The sequence below is a fragment of the Theropithecus gelada genome, chromosome 9 (genome assembly GCF_003255815.1).
Source record: "Theropithecus gelada isolate Dixy chromosome 9, Tgel_1.0, whole genome shotgun sequence".
NCBI classification, from domain to species: domain Eukaryota; kingdom Metazoa; phylum Chordata; class Mammalia; order Primates; family Cercopithecidae; genus Theropithecus; species Theropithecus gelada.
In genome coordinates, this window is record NC_037677.1 from 65,032,461 (window position 1) to 65,053,330 (window position 20,870).

General features: G+C 43.1%; 1 protein-coding gene across 2 annotated transcripts in view; it reads right to left on the reverse strand.

Annotated features, from left to right (window-relative positions):
* Positions 1 to 12,894, reverse strand: part of DDX21 (DExD-box helicase 21) — a 30,907-nt gene extending 18,013 nt beyond the window's left edge. The window contains exons 1-6 of one of the 2 annotated variants that reach the window (XM_025396293.1): positions 12,480 to 12,894; positions 8,248 to 8,691; positions 6,062 to 6,137; positions 4,744 to 4,922; positions 2,888 to 3,005; positions 489 to 674 (exon numbers count right to left, since the gene is read on the reverse strand). In XM_025396293.1, the coding sequence (XP_025252078.1) occupies positions 489 to 674; positions 2,888 to 3,005; positions 4,744 to 4,922; positions 6,062 to 6,137; positions 8,248 to 8,691; positions 12,480 to 12,566 (1,090 nt within the window). In that variant the 5' untranslated portion in view covers positions 12,567 to 12,894. Of the gene's footprint in view, positions 1 to 488; positions 675 to 2,887; positions 3,006 to 4,743; positions 4,923 to 6,061; positions 6,138 to 8,247; positions 8,692 to 12,044; positions 12,353 to 12,479 lie in introns of those variants that run through there. The other variant, XM_025396294.1, reaches the window with a different exon arrangement.
* Between the last annotated feature and the right edge of the window lie 7,976 nt (positions 12,895 to 20,870).

Sequence of the window (20,870 nt, forward strand, 5' to 3'; positions counted from 1 at the left end):
TTTAATCCCAGAGTAATGACTTTTTTTTTTTTAAATCCAAGTTTCTAGATAAAATAAGCCCCCTTCCAATTTCCCAAGGCTTTATTCATCTCTTAGAAAACTACTTAGTCACCAGGCCAGGCGCAGTGGCTCATGCTCTAATCCCAGCACTTTGGGAGAGTGACGCAGGCGGATCACTTGGGGCTGGGAGTTTGAGACCAGCCTGGGCAATATGGCGAAACTCCATCTCTACTAAAAATACGAAAATTAGCCAGGCGTGGTGGCGGGTGCCGGTAATCTCAGCTACTCGGGTGGCTGAGGCACGAGAGTCACTTGAACCCAGGAGACAGAGGTTACAGTGAGCCAAGACTATGCCACTGCACTCCAGGCTGGGCAACAGAGCGAGACAGTGAAATTCTGCCTCAAAATAAATAAATAAATAAAGACAATTATTTAGTTACCACCCTTCCTTTGGTCTTTTTTATCAGCTTCTTGAATTTGTGGATTACCTTTCTTGTACGCCACACTTAGAATCTCTTCCACTTGATCAGCAAATCCCATATCCAACATCTGGTCCACTTCATCCAGGACAACATGCTTAAGTTTGGTGAGATCTAGTTTGCCACTCTGTATGTGGTCTTTGATACGACCTGGTGTTCCAACCAGGATATCAATCCCATTCCTCATGCGTTCAACTATAAAAAACAATGACAAGATTTTCTGGGTTTTTATCGGTCTGGGGTACCACCGTTAACTGTATTGTTATTCTAAAATATTTGTTAAATACCTGCAAGTACAAAGTAATATGCTAAGTAATTAATAATGATAAAGATACTCACGACACTCCTAATCTAGTGGGAAAAACATTCGAAGTGAAAAATATCAACAAAATTTAAACCATCCAATTATAGTAAATATTTGAAGTGACCATCTAGTGTATAAAGTGACATAAAAGAAATATGCAGCCAGGCGTGGTGGCTCACGTCTGTAATCTCAGCACTTTGGGAGACCAAGGTGGGTGGATCATGAGGTCAGGAGTTCAAGACCAGCCTGGCCAACATGGTGAAACCCAATCTCTACTAAAACTACAAAAATTAACCAGGCGCAGTGGCAGGTGCCTGTAATCCCAGCTACTTGGGAGGCTGAGGCAGGAGAATCACTTGAACCCGGGTGCAGTGAGCCGAGATCACGCCACTGCACTCCAGCCTGGGCCACAGAGTGAGTGAGAAAGGAAAGGGGAAGGGGAAGGGGAAGGGGAAAGGGAAGGGAAGAAAAGGAAGAAATGTACACTACTGGAGGACAATAGCACCAGGAAAGAAATTATTTCCAGCCCGGTGTGGTGGCTCACGCCTGTAATCCCAGCACTTTGGAAGGCTGAGGCTGGCAGATCACAAGGTCAGGAGTTCGATACCAGCCTGGCCAATATGGTGAAACCACGTCTCTACTAAAAATACAGAAATTAGCCAGGCGTGGTGGCACGCGCCTGTAGTCCCAGCTACTCGGGAGGCTGAGGCAGAAGAATCACTTGAACCCGGGAGGCGGAGGTTGCAGTGAGCCAAGATTGCACCACTGCACTCCAGCCTAGGCGACACAGCGAGACTCTGTCTCAAGACAAAAAAAGAAAGAAATTACTTCCTTGGCTGGAGGAAAGTATCAAGGTTTCGCAGAGTACGAATAAGAATCTAACAGAAATAGGAACTTTCTATAAAGTAAACAGGTATAGGGAGGATGAGACATAATGAAACAGCAAATAGACCAAGGATATATAAAGACATTTGGAAAAATGAAGCTCAATATAACTGCGATGAGATGGTAATAATAATTTAGCTTTGTACTGAACTGCTGTTGCAGTCTACAGATAATACTAGGCACTTTATATACATTATCCAACCCAATCCTCACAACATCCCTGCAGGGTAGGTTTAGTAATCTTTTTCTATAGATGAGGAAACTAAAGCACAGAAAAATTAAGCAACTCGAACACAATAGCTACTCTGTGAGCAGAGTCTAGATTCAAGCTTTTCTGGTGCCAAACCCTATATTCATTCTGCCAAAGCTGAAAAGAAATAGCCGTAAGACTGTGTGCCAAAACTACGAATTTTTTTTTTTGAGACAGAGTCTCACTCTGTCACCCAGGCTGGAGTGTAGTGGCGCGATCTCGGCTCACTGCAAGCTCCGCCTCCTGGGTTCACACCATTCTCCTGCCTCAGCCTCCTGAGTAGCTGGGACGACAGGTGCCTGCCACCAAGCCCGACTAATTTTTTGTATTTTTAGTAGAGACGGGGTTTCACCATGTTACCCAGATGGTCTCAATCTCCTGACCTTGTGATCCACCCACCTCAGCCTCCCAAAGTGCTGGGATTACAGGCATGAGCCACTGCGCCCAGCCAAAACTATGATTTTTTTAAATTCCTTAAATCCCTTCCTAATTTATACATCCGCTCTAATAATAAAGCTCCAAGGCCTTGAACTGGGAAGTAATGGAATACAAGAGCAGAGACTCTAACATCTGGCCGTTGAGCCCCAAGGAAAGAAAGCCTGCATACATCAAGAAAGAAGTAACCATGCAGAAAGAGGGACAGACCCAAGGTCCTAACAGACAAGAGTAACCTTGAATTCTGACTTCCTATTTCCTAGAGCCCAAATGGACTGTTTTTCTGGGTTCAATAAGTTACCTTTGTAGCCCCTAGATAAATATAAATAGATAAAAGTACTAAGAACCATATACAGGATTTGCCTATCATCATGCAGGACCATGTTCTTGACCATGTTTAAACCATGGCAAAAGAAAATCCCCATAAACGACTATCCCATGTAGAGAAGCCAGATGTGAAGGTTAAAAGAAATCCAATAAGAGTAGTCAACAATGGGTGGCATTATACTTCCCTCGCTTTTTTAATGTACTCACATTGACCTCCATAGGGAGTTCCACCATAAAAACAAGCCACTGACAGCTTTTTTGTGATGTCACTGAAGTCTTTGCTTACTTGATTTGCCAACTCTCTTGTAGGTGCAAGAACCAGTACCTGATAAAGAAAAATAATTGAATTCGAATTACTGTGTAGTATTTGTTTCTTAATCTAGTTCTTAAAGAATAGCATTCCAGGAAAAGAACGACTTGAACAAGGTCTAACACTGATGATGATGATAACATTAGCTAATATTTTTGTCTAATAGATCTTAGACTCTACTAAATTCTTTATATGTATTATTCTGATTTAATTTTCGCAACCTTTTGAGCTAGGTATTAGAGGATAAATAACTTGACTAAACCCCAAAGGCTAAGAAGGAGCAGAGCCTTCAAGCAATTGGGCTCCAAAACCTGTAGTCTTAACCTCTACAGTAGAGAACATCTGAAGCAGAACAAAGTCAGAGAAGTAAGGTAAAGCCAACAATGTAAGGGGCTTTGAATCCTAGAGCAACATGAGTTTGATCTATATATATATATAAAAAACATGAAATTGCTGGCCAGGCGCAATGGCTCACGCCTATAATCCCAGCATTTTGGGAGGCCAAGGTGAGTGGCTTTACTTGAGGTCAGGAGTTCAAGACCAGCCTGGCCAACATGGTGAAACCCTATCTCTACTAAAACTACAAATGAGCCAGGTGTGGTGGCTCACACGTAATCCCAACTACTTGGGATGTTGAAGTGGGAGGATCACTTAAACCTGGGAGGCGGAGGTTGAGATTGCGCCACCGCACTATTGTTGCCAATCCGAGCAACAAAATGAGACTTTGTCTCAAAAAAAAAAAAAAAAAAAAAAAAAGTCCAGGTGCAGTAGCTCATGCCTATAATCCCAGAACTTTGGGAGGCTGAGGTGGGCGGACCACTTGAGGTCAGGAGTTCCAGACCAGCCTAGCCAACATGGTGAAACCCCACCTCTACTAAAAATACAAAATTAGCCGGGCATGGTGGTACACATCTGTAATCCCAGATACTTGGGAGGCTAAGGTAGGAGAATCGCTTGAACCCAGGAGGCAGAGGTTACAGTGAACTGAGATTGTACCACTGAGCGACAGCACGTGACTCCATCTCAAAAAAAAAAACTGCTACAGGTCCTCAAAATAGGGTAATGGTATGAAACTAACATGATTAAAGAACACCTAATACATTTATCTAAAAAATATTTAATGACTACCTACTATTGGCGAAGCACTATTCTGTGTGCTAGGGACACAGCAGTAAACAAATTAACAAAAGGGGAGCATGGACACTGGAAGGCCAGTGAGCAAGTGAGGTTAGACCAGAAAGACAACTGCAAGAACCCATAGCCAAAGTGACAACATGGGCATTCACAGTCATTTCAATGCGGTTAATGTCTATCAAATGTCAAGTTCTCTAGAAATGAGCCCAATGGACTCACCCTAATATGGGGGCTTGGCCTTTTCATCTCTGACTTGCCCTTCCTTCCATTCATGCTTTTCTATTAAAAATGCTTTCTCCATCTAGGCAAAAATGGTCAGACACTCGACCAAAGCTATGAGCCCCGGGGACATCTAATGGTTTGAAGGAAATATGATAAGCATTAATTATATAGATGATCAAAAGTGTAGGAAAGATTAAAATATTGAAATATACAGAGAATGATCTGTATATATTATTAAATATAAAAGAATTATCCTCAATTACTTTCACATAAAGATCCACAGTAAATAGAATGGGTGACTGTAAGAACTCAATAAAAAATCATAGGGTATGTACACAATGCCCAAGTGGTGTTTTTTCCCGTGCTGACTGACAGCCCTTGTATTTAAGACAGTTACCTGAGGGGGACGGCCTCTCTTCCTGTCTTGCAGTTCCCCATGAAGTTTCTCAATCAAAGGGATGGCAAAGGAGAATGTCTTCCCAGTTCCTGTCCGTGCCTGTGCAATTAAGTCCTTCCCACTGTAAACATGATGGAAAGTCTTTGCTTGTATAGGAAACAGGAAGGTCACTCCTCGGCCTATGAACAAATTAACTGTGTTATCTCACACCACAATTCTTAAAATATTAGCCATACTGACATACTGAAGTATACTATTCATGCTTCTGGTCCTGCAGAATTAAGGAATTCTAACTTCTGGTCAACATCTACAAAGTTAGGGTCAAATATATATATATTTTAAGAAACAGGGTCTTGCTTTGTCACCCACTCTGGAGTACAGTGGTGTGATCATAACTCACTTGCAGCCTTGAACTCCTAGGCTCAAGTGATCCTCCTGCCTCAGCTTGATGGACAGCTGGGATTACATGTGCAAGCCATCATACCTGGCTCAAAAATATTCTGATAGCAACGAATCTGCTTGACTGAAAAATATCAGCAAACTTTAAAGCACCCAATTACAGTAAATATTTGAAGTCTCATCCATAAACGTGAAAATCTGGTGCTTTGTAATCCAACTGTGCTGCTCCTGATTTAGGAAGCACCTACTTGAGTAACTGTGACTCGTCCGTCAGCTAGTTCAGAAGCAGATTATTAAATGAATTCTGGGTTTACACCTATAAATTAGGCTCATTAACCTAAAGATGCCTCAGAAGCGAAAGAGATAAAACATTAACATGGCATCACCTAATTGCTTAATTTCACCAGCATCATTATTCATTACACTTCTGAATACATATTGTATTAAATACAATTTTTTTTGAGACAGGGTTTCATTCTGTCACCCAGGCTGGCATGCAGGGGTGTGATCACAGTTCACTGAAGCCTTGAACTCCTGGGCTCAAGCGATCTTCCTTCCTCAGCCTCTGGAGTAGTTAGGACTATAGATGTGTGTCACCATGTGCCCCGCTAATTTTTAAACTTTTTGTAGGGACAGGTTGTTACTATGTTACCCAGGCAGGTCTCAAACTCCTGGCCTCAATCAATTACAGGTGTGAGCCACCACAGAGGGCCTGAAGAAATTTTAACCACTTGTTTAAGAGGCATGAAGAACCATCACTACTATAGTACTATACTGAATACACAAGCCTACTTCATTATATGATTGCATGTGTCCGCCTACAATAAGAATATATCCTGGTTCATCTTAACAAAAACAGTGGAGTGCTTCTGTTAAAATAATACGTTCTAACATCATATGATATTTCCAAGAACATTACCTTTGAGAAGCTTAATAGTTTCTTCAGATATGGGAAAATTAGAGAAAGCGCCTTCTTTTTGTTCCACAGATATTTCCTATCAAGTAAAGGGCCACAGAAAGAAATCAATAATCACCTACACAAATTAACAGAGAACCTTTTGAAAAAGAGACAAAACAAGCTATCCTAAAGCAATTCTTCTAAACACATCAGTTTAAAAATCAACCAAAAAGACACAAAAACCTTGATAGGTAAATCAAGATCTGAAAAGGAAACATTGTCATAAATCTATAAAACCTTAACAAAAGAAAAATCTGAGGCAAATATATACTGGGTATATTATGTGTGACTAGATCTCAACTAAGATCTACTCCATAACCACAACCAACAATACAACAATATACTGTTAGAAATGTCATTAGCCCTCTTCCAAAGCAGCATCTCTCGTATACACACATCCATAGAAAATGAACAAACGTTTATGAGGTACCAGTCACTGTGGCATTATTTGATAGTAAGATATCTATCTGAATGCTCAATAAAAGTAGCAAGTAGACTTCAAGACATTTATATGAAAGATTATGTAACCATTAAGCATACTTAATGAGAAAAATGCTTAGATAGAAACAGAGAAGTCAAGATACAAGATTGCATAGTACAATCCTAATCTGATTAAAAATAATAGATGCATATATTAAAAGTACTATAAGGAAACACCAAAAATGAACAAGATTACTTCTGCACTTGAAAAGGACAGGTATTAATATTTACTAAATGAATGGTGAAATTCCAGGAAGCATTTCTTTCTTTTTTCAAAATGTCTGCATTTTCTATTTTCTCTGGATCACATATTTTTTATAATCAGGAAAAAAATTACAAATGTTGACCATGATCTATAGAAAAAGAAAATTTATTAGAATCAGTATTTTTCAGCTGGGTGTGGTGGCTCGTGCCTGTAATCCCAGCTACTCAGGAGGCTTAGGCGGGATTATTGCTTGAGGCCACAAGTTCTAGACCAGCCTGGGCCACATAGCGAGATCCCATGTCTAAAAAAAATGTTTTTTAATACAGTTAGTACTTTTCTTTCATGACTGAGTTTCTGAAAGGTAACAGAATTAGGTTCTGGACAGACATTTTATCATCCTGTTCAACTCCAGGATGATTACTTAATGGCCTAACCAAAAGGACTTATACAATCAACCTTTCCAGTAATTCCAATAATTTATTTGGTTAAACCCCTCAGAGGGAAACTAGGGCCCATTTACACAACTGTATCTCTTCTGTTGATGACTGACTCGCAAATAAGCAGACCAAGACTCTCCCTAAGCTTAAACAGTATCTGCTTATTTGTAAAGGAAGCATTGTGACACTACACTAATTTTTTTTTTTTTTTTGAGACGGAGTCTCGCTCTGTCGCCGCCCAGCCTGGAGTGCAGTGGTGAGACTCGGCTCACTGCAAGCTCTGCCTCCCAGGTTCACGCCATTCTCCTGCCTCAGCCTCCGAGTAGCTGGGACTACAGGCACCCGCCACCATGCATGGCTAATTTTGTGTATTTTTAGTAGAGACGGGGTTTCACTGTGGTCTCGATCTCCTGACCTCGTGATCTGCCCACCGCAGCCTCCCAAAGTGCTGGGATTACAGGTGTGAGCCACGGCGCCCGGCCCTTTTTTCTTTTTTTAGGACAGAGTCTGCTGAGAACAGATTCACGCCTGTAATCCCAGCACTTTGGGAGGCCAAGGGTGGGGGGCGGTGGATCACCTGAGGTCAGGAGTTCAAGACCAGCCTGGCCAACATGGTGAAAGCACACTTCTACTAAAAATACAAAAAATTAGCCGGGCATGATGGCACACGCCCGCAATCCCAGCTACTGAGGAGGCTGAGGTAGGAGAATCACTTGAACCCAGGAGGCAGAGGTTGCAGTGAGCCAAGATCATGCCACTGCACTCCAGCCTGGGTGGCAGAGCGAGACTCCATTTCAACAACAACAACAAAAAAAGACGGGGCTCCATCTTAGCTGAGCTACCGTGCCCTGTCATATGCTAATTTTTAAGATGAAGTTCCACTTAGCCTAAGGTATCCCCCAATCCATGAAGTGCTGACACATCACATTTTGTCCTGCAATTAAAGGCTACATATAGCAGTTACCTACTTATTTATCTAAAACAACAATGAAAGATATCTTCTACCCAATGAAGTGCAAATTTACCTGATCTATATCACCGCTACTTTCTTCACTGGCAGCTTTACCGGGGTTACAGTCAAGTTCAGGATGAGGAAATCCATTCTTCAGTTTGGGGCTTTTATCTCCAGTTTCTCCATTCATTTCCTTTTCCTTCTTCATCTTCTTCGGCTTAGGAGCATCTATTTCTTCCTCAGAAGGCTCCTCATTTTTTGTCACTTTTTTGGTTTTAGAAGAAACCGCTTTCTTTTCAATGGGCTCCTTTTTCTTTCTCAAACATTTGGTTTTAGGAGAAATGTCATTTTGAGACGGCTCGTCTTTCTTTTTTGCCTTTTTGGATTTAGGAGAATTCATGTCAACTTCAGAAGGCTCTGCTTTCTTTTTAACTTGTTTAGCTTTGGGGGAAACAGTTTCTTCCTCTTCTGCTATCTCTTCAGTCTTATTAGATTTTGGCTTCTCTTTTTTCTCTTTCTAAAAAATTCAAAAGGAAAATACAAACACTGAATAAGGCATTTATACATTTGCAAAATTCATCAATTCTGGATTATTTCAAGATCATTTTCACCTTTGAAAAATATAGTTCTAGGCCGGGCGCGGTGGCTCAAGCCTGTAATCCCAGCACTTTGGGAGGCCGAGACGGGCGGATCACGAGGTCAGGAGATCGAGACCATCCTGGCGAACACGGTGAAACCCCGTCTCTACTAAAAATACAAAAAAAAAACTAGCCGGGCGAGGTGGCAGGCGCCCGTAGTCCCAGCTACTCGGGAGGCTGAGGCAGGAGAATGGCGTGAACCCGGGAGGCGGAGCTTGCAGTGAGCTGAGATCCGGCCACTGTACTCCAGCCTGGGTGGCAGAGCAAGACTCCGTCTCAAAAAAAAAAAAAAAAGAAAAATATAGTTCTGAGGCATTTTGACATTTGTACTTTCACGTTGTGATGAGATAAAAATAAAAATAGTAAACTTTTTAAAAAACCACTTGTTAGCTATATATAGAGACAAGTATATATCAATAGTTTTACTATCTTGGAAAATGAAGAGTGCCCCTTAGTAACTATTCAACTCATGTGGGTCAAACAGTTGTAAAACAGATTTTCTTTTCTTTTTTTTTTTTTTGAGACAGAGTCTCGCTCTATCACCCAGGTTCAAGTGAAGTGGTACAATCTCAGCTCACTGAAACCTCCACTCGCGAGTTCAAGCAATTCCCATGCCTCAGCCTCCCGAGTACCTGGGACTACAGGTGTGCACCACCACACCCAGCTAATTTTTGTATGTTTAGTAGAGGCGGGGTTTTGCCATGTTGCCCAGGCTGGTCTCAAACTCCTGAGCTCAGGCAACCCACCCACCTCAGCCTCCCAAACTGCTAGGATTACATGAGCCAACACACTTGGCCTGGAAACCAGATTTTTGTAAGGGATTTGGATAAGCTCATAGGATACTCCAACAGGCTCCAAACTCAACAATATAGAAAGTCCAAATTCAATTCCAATAGAATAAGGCCATGTATCTACAGATTGATGATGTTAAGCAGGTTTCTTTTCTTTCTTCCTGCTAAAATCCCAGGTAAAACAACAGGGATTTTTTTGTTTTTTTAAGAAACAATTTCTATTTTTCACCCAGGTTGTGGTACAGAGGCATCATCATAGCTCACTGCAGCCTCTAACTCCAAAACAGGAATTCTGCACTTTGCCTATCTCACAAGAGCAAATTAATTTATATAAAGACAGTTTAGGGCCAGGTGCAGTGGTTCATGCCTGTAATCCCAGCACTCTGGGAGGCCAAGGCATGAGGATTGTTTGAGGCCAGCAGTTCCAGGCAAGCATGGGCAATATAGCAAGACCCTTTCTCTATTGAAAAACTTTAAAAATTAGGTTGGGCATGGTGGCTCACGCCTGTAATCTCAGGACTTTGGGAGGCCAATGAGGGCGAATCACAAGGTCAGGAGAAGGAGACCACCCTGGCTTAATACAGCGAAACCTCGTCTCTATTAAAAATACAAAAAAAATTAGCCACGCATGGTCATGCACCTGTAGTCCCAGCTACTTGGGAGGCTGAGGCAGGAGAGTTGCTTGAACCCGGGAGGCAGCGGTTGCAGTGAGCTGAGATTGCGCCACTGCACTCCAGCCTGGGCGACACAGCAAGACTGTCTCAAAAAAAAAAAAAAATTTAAATTAGCCAGACGTAGCGGCACACACCTATACTCCTAGCTACTTAGGAGGCTGAGGTGGGAGGATTGCTTCAGCCCTGGAATTCAAGGCTGCAGTTAGCTATAATCATGCCACTGCACTCTAGTTTGGGTGACAGTAAGACTGTCTCTACAAAAAATAAAAGGGCAGGACACGGTGGCTCATGCTGTAATCCCAGCACTTTGGGAGGCCGAGGTGGGCGGATCACCTGAGGTTGGGAGTTTAAAACCAGCCTGACCAATGGAGAACAAGCCTGGGCAACGAAAGCAAAACTTGATCTCAAAAAAAAATAACAAATAATAAATAAAATAAAAGAGACACTTTATGAAACAAAAAGTTATAAAAACTCAGTCTATCACCCTTGTGTAAAAAAGATGTACTTAATTTAAAATAAAATAAATAAGTTACAAGAATATCGAAAGAGTGACACCTCAGAACCAAGTAAGACAGATGACTGTGGCTCCTATTTGAACTTTCTGACCCCCTACAACTTTTCATACTATTGAAAGCAATTAGACACAGGTTGTAGCCTCCTTAGAAACCTATTCTGGCAGAGCCCCAGAACAATCTTGGAAATACATATTACACTGAATTCCGCCTCCTGGAAACTTCAGGCCTGGTCTCTGTTCTCAAATCATAGATTAAAAATAATCTCCTTGCCAACAAAAAACAAGCTAGTCTCCTTCCAAAATTTTATTCGTTTTCATCCCTTGGTTCCACCAAATAAGACCAAGTTTCCCATCCCGGTGGTCTCTTTTGGAATATAACAGAGTTTGGTCATGTATCTCTGGATTTGAGCATGCCAAATTGAAAGCAACTGACTGATGCGATGTAAACCAGGACCACTACTTCTTGCACCTGAGTACAAATCTGCCGCGGCTTCCTACGATTCTAAAATATTGCTATTGTAAGAGCTCCATATCAAAAGGCAGGGAAACAAACAAGGAAAGTTCATTCTAAGTAGTGTACAACCTAAGTCCAAGAACAATCTTTCTTCCCACTGACTTATCTCAGAACAGAGACTCAGTCACAAGTTAAATCACTAGGAAGCAACAGCAAAGCAAGGGACGGCTGTCAAGGTTAAGACTACTGCACACTGCTGGCCTATATAAAAAAATATGGTGTACACTCAGCACCGCAACACATGCCTTTACATTTCCATGGGAAATCTAGTCAATATAATACTAAGAAGAACTGAGTTACGTCATCTTCTCAGGGCGGCTTACCGGAAAACAAACTGTACTTCCCTTACTAGAGTTTAAAAAGTCACTAAAGACGCCGCCCACGTGCGCAGATGAGGTTAAGATATCTCCAGTCTACTCTAAAGCTCCAGTCCCCACTTTTTTTTTTTTGAGACGGAGTTTCGCTGTTGCCCAGGTTGACTTGCAGTGGCGCGATCTCGGCTCACCACAACCTCCGCTTCCCGGGTTCACGCAATTCTCCGGCCTCAGCCTCCCGCGTAGCTGGGACTACTGGCGTGAGCCACCATGCCCGGCTAATTTTTGTATTTTTAGTCGAGACGGGGTTTCACTATGTTGGCCAGCCTGGTCTCGAACTCCTGACCTCATGATCCGCCCGCCTCGGCCTCCCAAAGTGTTGGAATTACAGGCATGAGCCACCGCACCCTGCCTCCAGTCCCCACTTTGACTTGACTTGTAATTCCCTTCGCGCACGCTCAAGCCGGGAGTTATGTCTCAGCCAGCAACGTGGAGCCTGACTGAATGTCCAACTCTGCGCACTGTGTGAGGCGCGCCCAGTCGCCGGGGACCACGTGGGACACCCGGCCTTCTCCCGAGCTCCAATAGGGCCTCTCTACCAGAGTTCCTGGGACAATGTGGATGCCTCTAATCTCAGAGGAAGAGGTCAGCGCGCGGCGGACCCGGCTTGGTCGGGCAGACGCATCCACTGCCTGGGAGCGCACCACTCCTGGACGACCGCCCGTCAAGACCCACGCCCGGTCTCTGGACGCGCTGTTACCCGCCGCGCGCTCTCACGATCCCAGCCCGGGCACCTCTCCCGCACCCCGGGGTTCCGCTCCACTCAGCGTCCCCCCTGGCCCCAGGTCCCTCCGTTTCACCTTCTCGGTTTGTTTTCGCAGTGTCTCCCCTTTTTTCATTGCGGTGTCTGATTCCAAACCAGCGTCACTACGGAGTTTTCCCGGCATCTTCAGCGCAGGCTGCCCAGGCCAACCAGTCTTCGCAACCGCGTGGAGAGGAAGAGGTAGTTCCCCCGCCTCTGTCCACCCGGCTCTCGTCACTTCCTGTAGCAAGGCACTTCCGGGGAAAGCAGGAAGCACAGGAAAGACTGCTCTCCGCGAGGTAAATTCAAAGCAACGGCCTGTGACTGTGGCTAAATTTAGTGCATTGACTGACCACTGGCGGCCTTTGGTCTAGAAGGCACCTACGGAACGGTAAAACCGCAAGGAATTACAAAGGTTAGCTTTGTATTCTCCAACACTGGCCAGATTTTCCCTAGCCCCAGCCTGAAAAATGAAGGCTTCTAGTTGCTTTTGAGTGGAGCATCTTCAGTGCTTTATGTTATATTGTTCGAGTTTGCACGTACAGACTCGCGGATGTGTATTCTTAATCATCTCTTGGAAACGTCTACTCTGAAAGTGTCGGCCAGACTCAGGAGCCTGAAGGAAAAAAAAATTCAGTCGGTTCTAGTCGTTCATTCATGCGTGCACTCAAACATTTTATGAGCGTTCACTGTGTCAGGTAGGACAAACAGGGCTAGGATTCACTAGCAGACACAAAAGCCTTATCCTCAAGAAGCTTTATAGACTAGCGGGAGAGAGAGAAGTCTTGTGGTTTGAGACAAGAGTCTCCTCTGTCACCCAGGCTAGAGAGTGCCATGGCGCGACCTGGGCTCGCTGCAACCTCTGCCTCCCAGGCGCAAGCGAATCTCCTGCCTCAGCCTCCAAAGAAGCCAGGACTTCAAGACCAGCCTGGGCGACATAGCAAAACCCCTATGTCTTTATATATACATATATAAATATATAATATTATATATATAATATATATGAAAAAATAAATTTCAAAAATGGGTTAGAATCAGAATACCTGACATTGACAATCAGCCTTTTTTTTTTTTTTTGAGACGGAGTCTAGCTCTGTTGCTCAACCCGGAGTGAAGTGGCGCGATCTCAGCTCATTGCAACCTCCACGATTCTCATCCTTCAGCCTCCCTAGTAGCTGGGATTACAGGCCTTCGCCACGACACCCAGCTAATTTTTCTATTTTTAGTAGAGATGGGGTTTCACCATCTTTGCCAGGCTGGTCTCGAACTCCTGACTTCAGGTGATCCACCCGCCCGCCTCAGCCTTCCAAAGTCCTGGAATTACAGGCATGAGCCACAGCGCCCAGTCTTTATTTCATTTTTTTGAGACAGGTTCTCCTTCTGTTGCCCAGGCTTGAGTGGAGTGCAATGGTGTGATCACAGCTCATTGCAGCCTCAACCTCCCAGACTCAAACGATCTTCCCACCTCAGCCTCCCGAGTAGCTGGGACTACAGGCATGTGCCACCATGCCTGGCTAATTTTTTAATTTTTTTTTTTGGAGAGATGGAGTTTTGCCATGTTGCCCAGGCTGGTTTTGAACTCCAGAGCTCAAGTGATCTTCCCACCTCTGCCTCCCAAAGTACTGGGATTACAGGCAGGAGCCACCATACCCAGTCTGCTCTGTTATTTTTGGACACATTACCTAATCTGAACCCAAGTTTCCCTTGTATGAAATGAGGATAACAAAACCTACTTCATCTATTGAGAAAATTAAGTAAGATAATGGCAGAAAATGGTCTGGCAGTGCCTGGTACATAGAGCACAATCAATGAGAACTGTTAAAACTTAGTATCACAAGGGTTTAAAAACACAATTTAAAATATTACATTTTATGATAAAGGAAAATGCTGGAAAAGTATTTCTGATTACTGCACATTTTTTAATCAGAGTTTCAAGGAAAAATTTTATTTCATCTAAACTATTATTTGATGTTTCATGGTCTCGTTTATTTATTTATTTTTTTGAGACAAGTCTGTCGCCCAGGCTGGAGTGCAGTGGCGCAATCTCAGCTCACCGCAACCTCCGCTTCCCAGGTTCAAGCAATTCTCCTGCCTCAGCCTCTCGAGTAGCTGGGATTACAGGTGCCTGCCACCACGCCCGGCTAATTTTTGTATTTTTAGTAGAGAAAAGGTTTCACCATGTTGGCCAGGCTGGTTTCGAACTCCTGACCTCAGGTGATCCACCCGCCTTGGCCTCCCAAAGTGCTGGGATTACAGATGTGCACCACTGCACCCAGCCATGGTCTCAAATTTTTTTAACATTTTGTGAAAATGTGCAACAATGCTTTAACTTATATTCTGATATCCCTGAGCCAGGAGCCTTGATTTATTCATCTTTGTGTCCTCAAAATTTCAGACAGTGCCTGGTACATAGTAATCTGTAATTAAGTGTTTATTGAATGTTAACATAGCAGTGGTGGAGGGGAACCCCTTGAAATAAATTTTAGCTATATGCCCAGGTGCAAAAGTACTTGAGTAATCCTGGTGTTAGATGTAGAAGAAAGGAGAGCAAGCATGAATGCAGTCAACTAATTGGCCAACAAAATGCTTAACATCTCTGGTTTCACCATTGTATCATGTAGTTTAGATACTAAGTGGAGGCCCAGTCCCTGCCTCAAAGAACCTGCAGTCTGGTTGACAAACCACAACACTACATGATCCTGCTATATACATGATACTACTGCATACAGTACAGGGACATGTTTATCATCAAGAGATATTCAACAAGAGAGTAAGCCCCAGAATGGTACTAAATGGAAAACTTTTCAAAGCTTATAAACTAAGTTCCTTTGTAACCTGCATATAGGGGCAAACCCAAATTTCCACCAGGAAACATGCAAAAGGCCCATTGGACAAAAGGTGGCCAATTATCTTGTCATCAGTATAAAATTCAGTAACAAGAGGAAGAATAGCTTATGTAAATTTGATAGGAGCTGGATATGGTTGTGCACACCTGTAGTCCCAGCTACTTGGGAGGCTGAAGCAGAATTGCTTGAACCTGGGAGGCGGAGGTTGCAGTGAACCAAGATTGCACCATTGCACTCCAGCCTGGGTGACAGAGCAAGACCCTATCTCAAAAAAAAAAAAAAACAAAAAAAAAAACGAAATAGAGAAAAACTTTGATAGGAAATGTTGAATATCCTTGAATGCTTAAATATCAATATTTTGCCAGGCCCATTTCCTCTGATCTGGATGATGTAATGTTTTCACAAAATTAGAGGGAGAATTTCTATTTTTAAGAGCATGTATATGCATACACAACGAATTCAAAAGTCTACAAAATAAAATGTTAGCAGTCATTATTTCTGAGTAATGTGACTGTGGGTGGTTTTTATATTCTTCCATTTGCTTCTCTATTTTTTCAGATTCCCAACAATGGACATGTATCTTTTTTTTTTTTTTTTTGAGATGAAGTCTCACTCTGTCGTCCAGGCTGGAGTACAGTTGTGTGATCTTGGCTCAGTACAACCTCCGCCTGCTGAGTTCAAGCAATTCTCTTGCCTCAGCCTCCCAAATTGCTGAGATTACAGGCGCTCACCACCACGCCCAGCTATTTTTTGTATTTTCAGTAGAGATGGAGTTTGACCATGTTGGCCAGGCTAGTCTCGAACTCCCGACCTTCAGTGATCCACTCGTCTCGGCCTCCCAAAGTGTTGGGATTACAGGCATGAGTCACTGCGCTCTGCCTGACATGTATATAAGGAAAAAAAAAAAAAGGAATATGGTTTTTAAAAACTACTGTTAAGCACTATCCCCAAAATATAGGAAACAAAAACAATGTGAGAGAAGACTCTCAAGATTTAAACCTAAGTGAATTCATAATTCTAAAGCTGGAGATAATAAAACAGATGTTATTTCATTTATAAATTCAAAAACTGAAGATCAGGGTAACTGATTCTAGTTCAAATAGCTGTTAAATGACTAGAGCACAGAGTACCAAACAGGAGGCCAAAAGCCAAAAAATGGAGCCATGAAGGTACTGGCTTCTAAAAGGAAGAAGAGTAATACCAGTGGCCAAGTGCAGCCCAAAGCTGCGAATCTGATGAGAAATTTGCCCTGCCCCATCCTACTTTCAAAACATATGGAAAGCTATTATTTAATTTTGTTAGGACCCTTGCTAATAGGGGCAGCTGACCTTTAGCAGGTAGACTCTCTTAAACCTATCCACCCTGTTGGCATTTACCTACATACTTATCTTTTTCACTCTTCCCTGAAACCCTCCAATGGCTATCCAAAACAAGACCTACAAAGCCCTCCAAGATATAATACATCTTGCCTTGTTCTCACAATTGCCTTCCTCATAGTCACAATCCCAGCAACAAGAGCTACTCATAGTTCCCCATACTTAAGACCATGTTGTTTCATCAGCTTTTCTGTGACTTTGCCTGGATGCCCATTCCCAGTTTCCTGTTTCTTTTACCTACTTAATGCTCAGTCATCATGTCTAAAAAGCTTTCCCTGAACTCCCACTCCCATTCCAGGGCCAGGTGCCCTTGCTCAGTATTCACAAATCATTGTACTTAGTCATTCCCATGGACATAGGTTTATTGTCCACTTATTTCACTAGATTCTGAACTCCAGGGTACAGAGACTGGGCACTGCTTATTAACCCAAAACATATTGCCCGCGACATTGTAGGCACACAACATATTCTGACTGAATATACTAGTACTCATGCAACTTAATATGAATGGAGCCCATTTCATCTTGGTTATACAACAACTCAGTTGCTCAAATGCAAAGCAGACTGACATTTTCCCCCCAGTTGTGTGTCTGTAACACTAGTCCCCCAAATCAAAACTTCCACCTTCCACAAGCCAGCACTGAAAGTCCTTCCCTGCCTCCTTGGCTTAACTGAAATCTGGCTCTTTCTGAAAACCCACCCTCTGCAGGTTTCACACACAGATGTTGCCCATTCCCTGAAATTCCACATATCCCAGTTGATGTCAGCGTCCTCTTTTCCTCAAATCCATTTTCAAACCATTACTCCACTTTCATGTAAAAGCTCTTGTCCCTTTAAAAGATAAGGCATAATGTCACCCTATACCCCTCCTCATTCAGGTAATTGCCCAACCCCCACCATTCACTGATATTTTCGAATCGGGTTAGTCTTCCTCACTGCAGTCCTGGCTTGTTTTCATCGTAGGAGACCTCACTGTCCTTGAGTACCACCCATGTACCCACTGCTTTGACCACCGCAACTGAAGTGACTTTTGCCCCAACAGACAAAGGTCATACTCTGCACTTGCTTCTCCCCAGTTGCTCCATTCTTGAAATCTCAAGTTCAGACAGCCCTCACGGACCTTCAGTCCCTTGCCTCCTCTACATTCTCTGTTATCAACCCCATTTCCACTTCAATCCCTAGGCAGTCTAGACTCCATGGACCATTACTCCTATCACTTTTGCCAGAGTCTTTGGCATCTTTACCTCGTCATCCTTTCACTCACAAAGTGAAACTCCAATCCTGGATCAGTCAAACTATCCCTCATCTTCATTCCTACAATATAATGCTGTTTAATACAGGAAATCACTCAGTTGCTCCACCTGTAGTTGTTACCTTAACATCTGCAAGATAATCATACTTTCTCCCTGACAAAATGTTATGCTGTCTAAGGCTAAAATCTCTAGCCAGGAACAGTGGCATGCACTATAATCCTAGCTACTCAAGAGGTTGAGACAAGAGGATTACTTGCGTCCAGTTCAAGACCAGCCTGGGCAACACAGCCAATTGAAAAAAAAAAAAAAAAAAAGCCTAGGCACAGTGGCTCACATGGCTCACACCTGCAACTGGGCATTTTGGGAGGCCGAGATGGAAGGATTGCTTGAGCCTTGGAGTTTCAGACCAGCCGGGACAACATAATGGGACTCGATCCCTACCAAAAAAAAAAAAAACCACACACACACAAAAACTAGCTGGGTATGGTAGCACACACCTATAGTCCCAGCTACTCAGGAGGCTGAAGTAAGAGGATCACTTGGGCCTGGGAGATCGAGGCTGCAGTGAGCCATGACTGTACCACTGCACAACAGCGTGGGCAACAGTGCAAGACTCTATCAATCAATAAATATATTTTTTCTTTTTTTTTTTTCAGACAGAGTCTCACTCTGTCACCCAGGCTGTGAGTGTAGTGGCGTAATCCCCACTCACTGCAACCTCTGCCTCCCAGGTTCAAGCAATTCTCCTGCCTCAGGCTCCCGAATAGCTGGGATTACACCTACCACCACACCCGGCTCATTTTTGTATTTTTAGTAGAGACAAGGTTTCCCTGTGTTAGCCAGGCTGGTCTTGAACTCCTGACGTCAGGTGATCTGCCCGCCTTGGCCTCCCAAACTGCTGGGATTACAGGCATGAGCCACCGCGCCCGGCCTAATAACTTTTAAAAAATAAACAATGAATAACTAAAGCTAAAATCTCTAGTTGTGTGCTTGATCCCATAAATTCCTTCTCCTGAAACTTCATGTTGCCCTCTCTCCTTTAGGGCTTCTTCCTACCACATTTCAACATGCTCAAATACCCCACCTCCCACACATACACATAAAATCCTTGCCAGAATTTCATGTCCTTCTATCTCCAGCTTTTGCTTATTCTTCCCTATTGACAATCAAATTTCAGAATGAGATCTTCATGTTTGTTCTCACCACTTCATCTCCCATTTCCTACTGAACCCACAGCTAAATAGCTTCTATTCTCAATACTCTTATTACTATGGTTGCTCCCTATAAAGTTTCTTTTGCCAAATCCAATGGCCATTTCTAGCTCGTCCTGTTTCCTCTAAAAGCCACACACTCATGGGCTTTCTGTCCTCCTCATCTCTTCTCAATGGAGTCCTCTTTCTTCTACTATGAATTAAGTACACTGGTGGCCCTCTGGCTTCCCTCCTCAGTCCTCTGCTCTTACCATACTTGGATAATCTCATCTACTAGCTTAACTATCATTATTTTTTGGTCTATCATTCCCAAAATTATATCTCTAGAACAAATCTCTCTCCTGAGGTTCAGAATTACAAATCCAATTGTCTACTGTTTATTTCCTTTTACATATTTCATGCGTTAGTTAATATTAAAATATATCTAATCCTGAACTAATCATATTCCCAACCCCTCTTCATATAACTTTTCTTGCTCTTCCTGCTAGTACCCTATCTCAGGGAAAAAAATCTAGGTTTTTTGCTGGACTTGGTGGCATGCACCTATAGTTCCAGCTACTAGAGTAGCTGAGGTGGGAGGATCACTTGAACCTAGGAGGTTGAGGTTGCTGCGAGCCTAGATTGAGCCACTGCACTCTAGCTGGGGCAACAGTGTGAGACCTCATCTAAAAAACAAAAACAAAATCCAGGTTTTATTCTATTTCCCTCTCATCTTTTAATCCACTATCTGAGTCCTAACAATTCTGCCTCCTAACTCTGAAACCAGCTGGGCGCAGTGGCTCACGCCTGTGATTGCAGCACTTTGGGAGGCCGAGGCGGGCGGATCATGAGGTCAGGAGATCCGACAACATCCTGGCTAGAGACGGTGAAACCCCATCTCTACTAAAAATACAAAAAATCAGCTGGGCATGGTGGCACGTGCCTGTAGTCCCACCTACTCAGGAGGCTGAGGCAGAAGAATCACTTGAACCTGGGAGACGGAGGTTACAGTGAGCCAAGATCACGCCACTGCACTCCAGCCTGGGCGACACAGCAAGACTCCATATTAAAAAAAAAAAAAACTCTGAAACCTATCCATGTTTTTCAGTGTCCACTGTCACTATTTAGTACAGTGGTTAAGAGTGCTGGTTCAGAAGCTAGACATTTTTCTGGGTTCAAATCCTCATTTACCTCACATCCAGCTGCATGATTCTGGACAAGTAACAACCTCTCAAGTGCCTCAGTTCTCATCCCTCAAAATACGTTACTTAGCATTAGTTCAGATCGCCAGCTAGATCTCTACCATAGATTACTGCTATGGCATCTTAAGAGGTCTCCAGGCCTCCAGTCTGCCTTTTCTCCAATTCAGTCTCTTCAGTGTGGCCAGCATTCTTTCTAAAATATAAATCAAATCATGTTACTCCTTACTTTAAGCCCTTAAATGATTACCCACTGTCTTCAAGAAAAGCTTTAAACTCCTTAACAACGTACATAAGGTCTTTAAAATCTGTCCCTGTTAAATACTAAACCGGTCTCTGATTCCTGTTCTCTGTCATATGGAAACCTCAGACTTACCATGCTATTCTTTGCCTCTGGGTTCCACATATGCTGTTCTCTCTGCCTGCAAGCCCTCTCCCTTCTAAACTCCTCTTCCCACCAGTACATACATGTGGTTAAATGGATACTTCTTTATTTCTCTGTTGGGTATCACTTTTAAAAGGCCTTCCTGACTCCTAAAACTGGTCAGGTGCACCCCAAGTAGGTCCTTAGCATCCCATACCTAC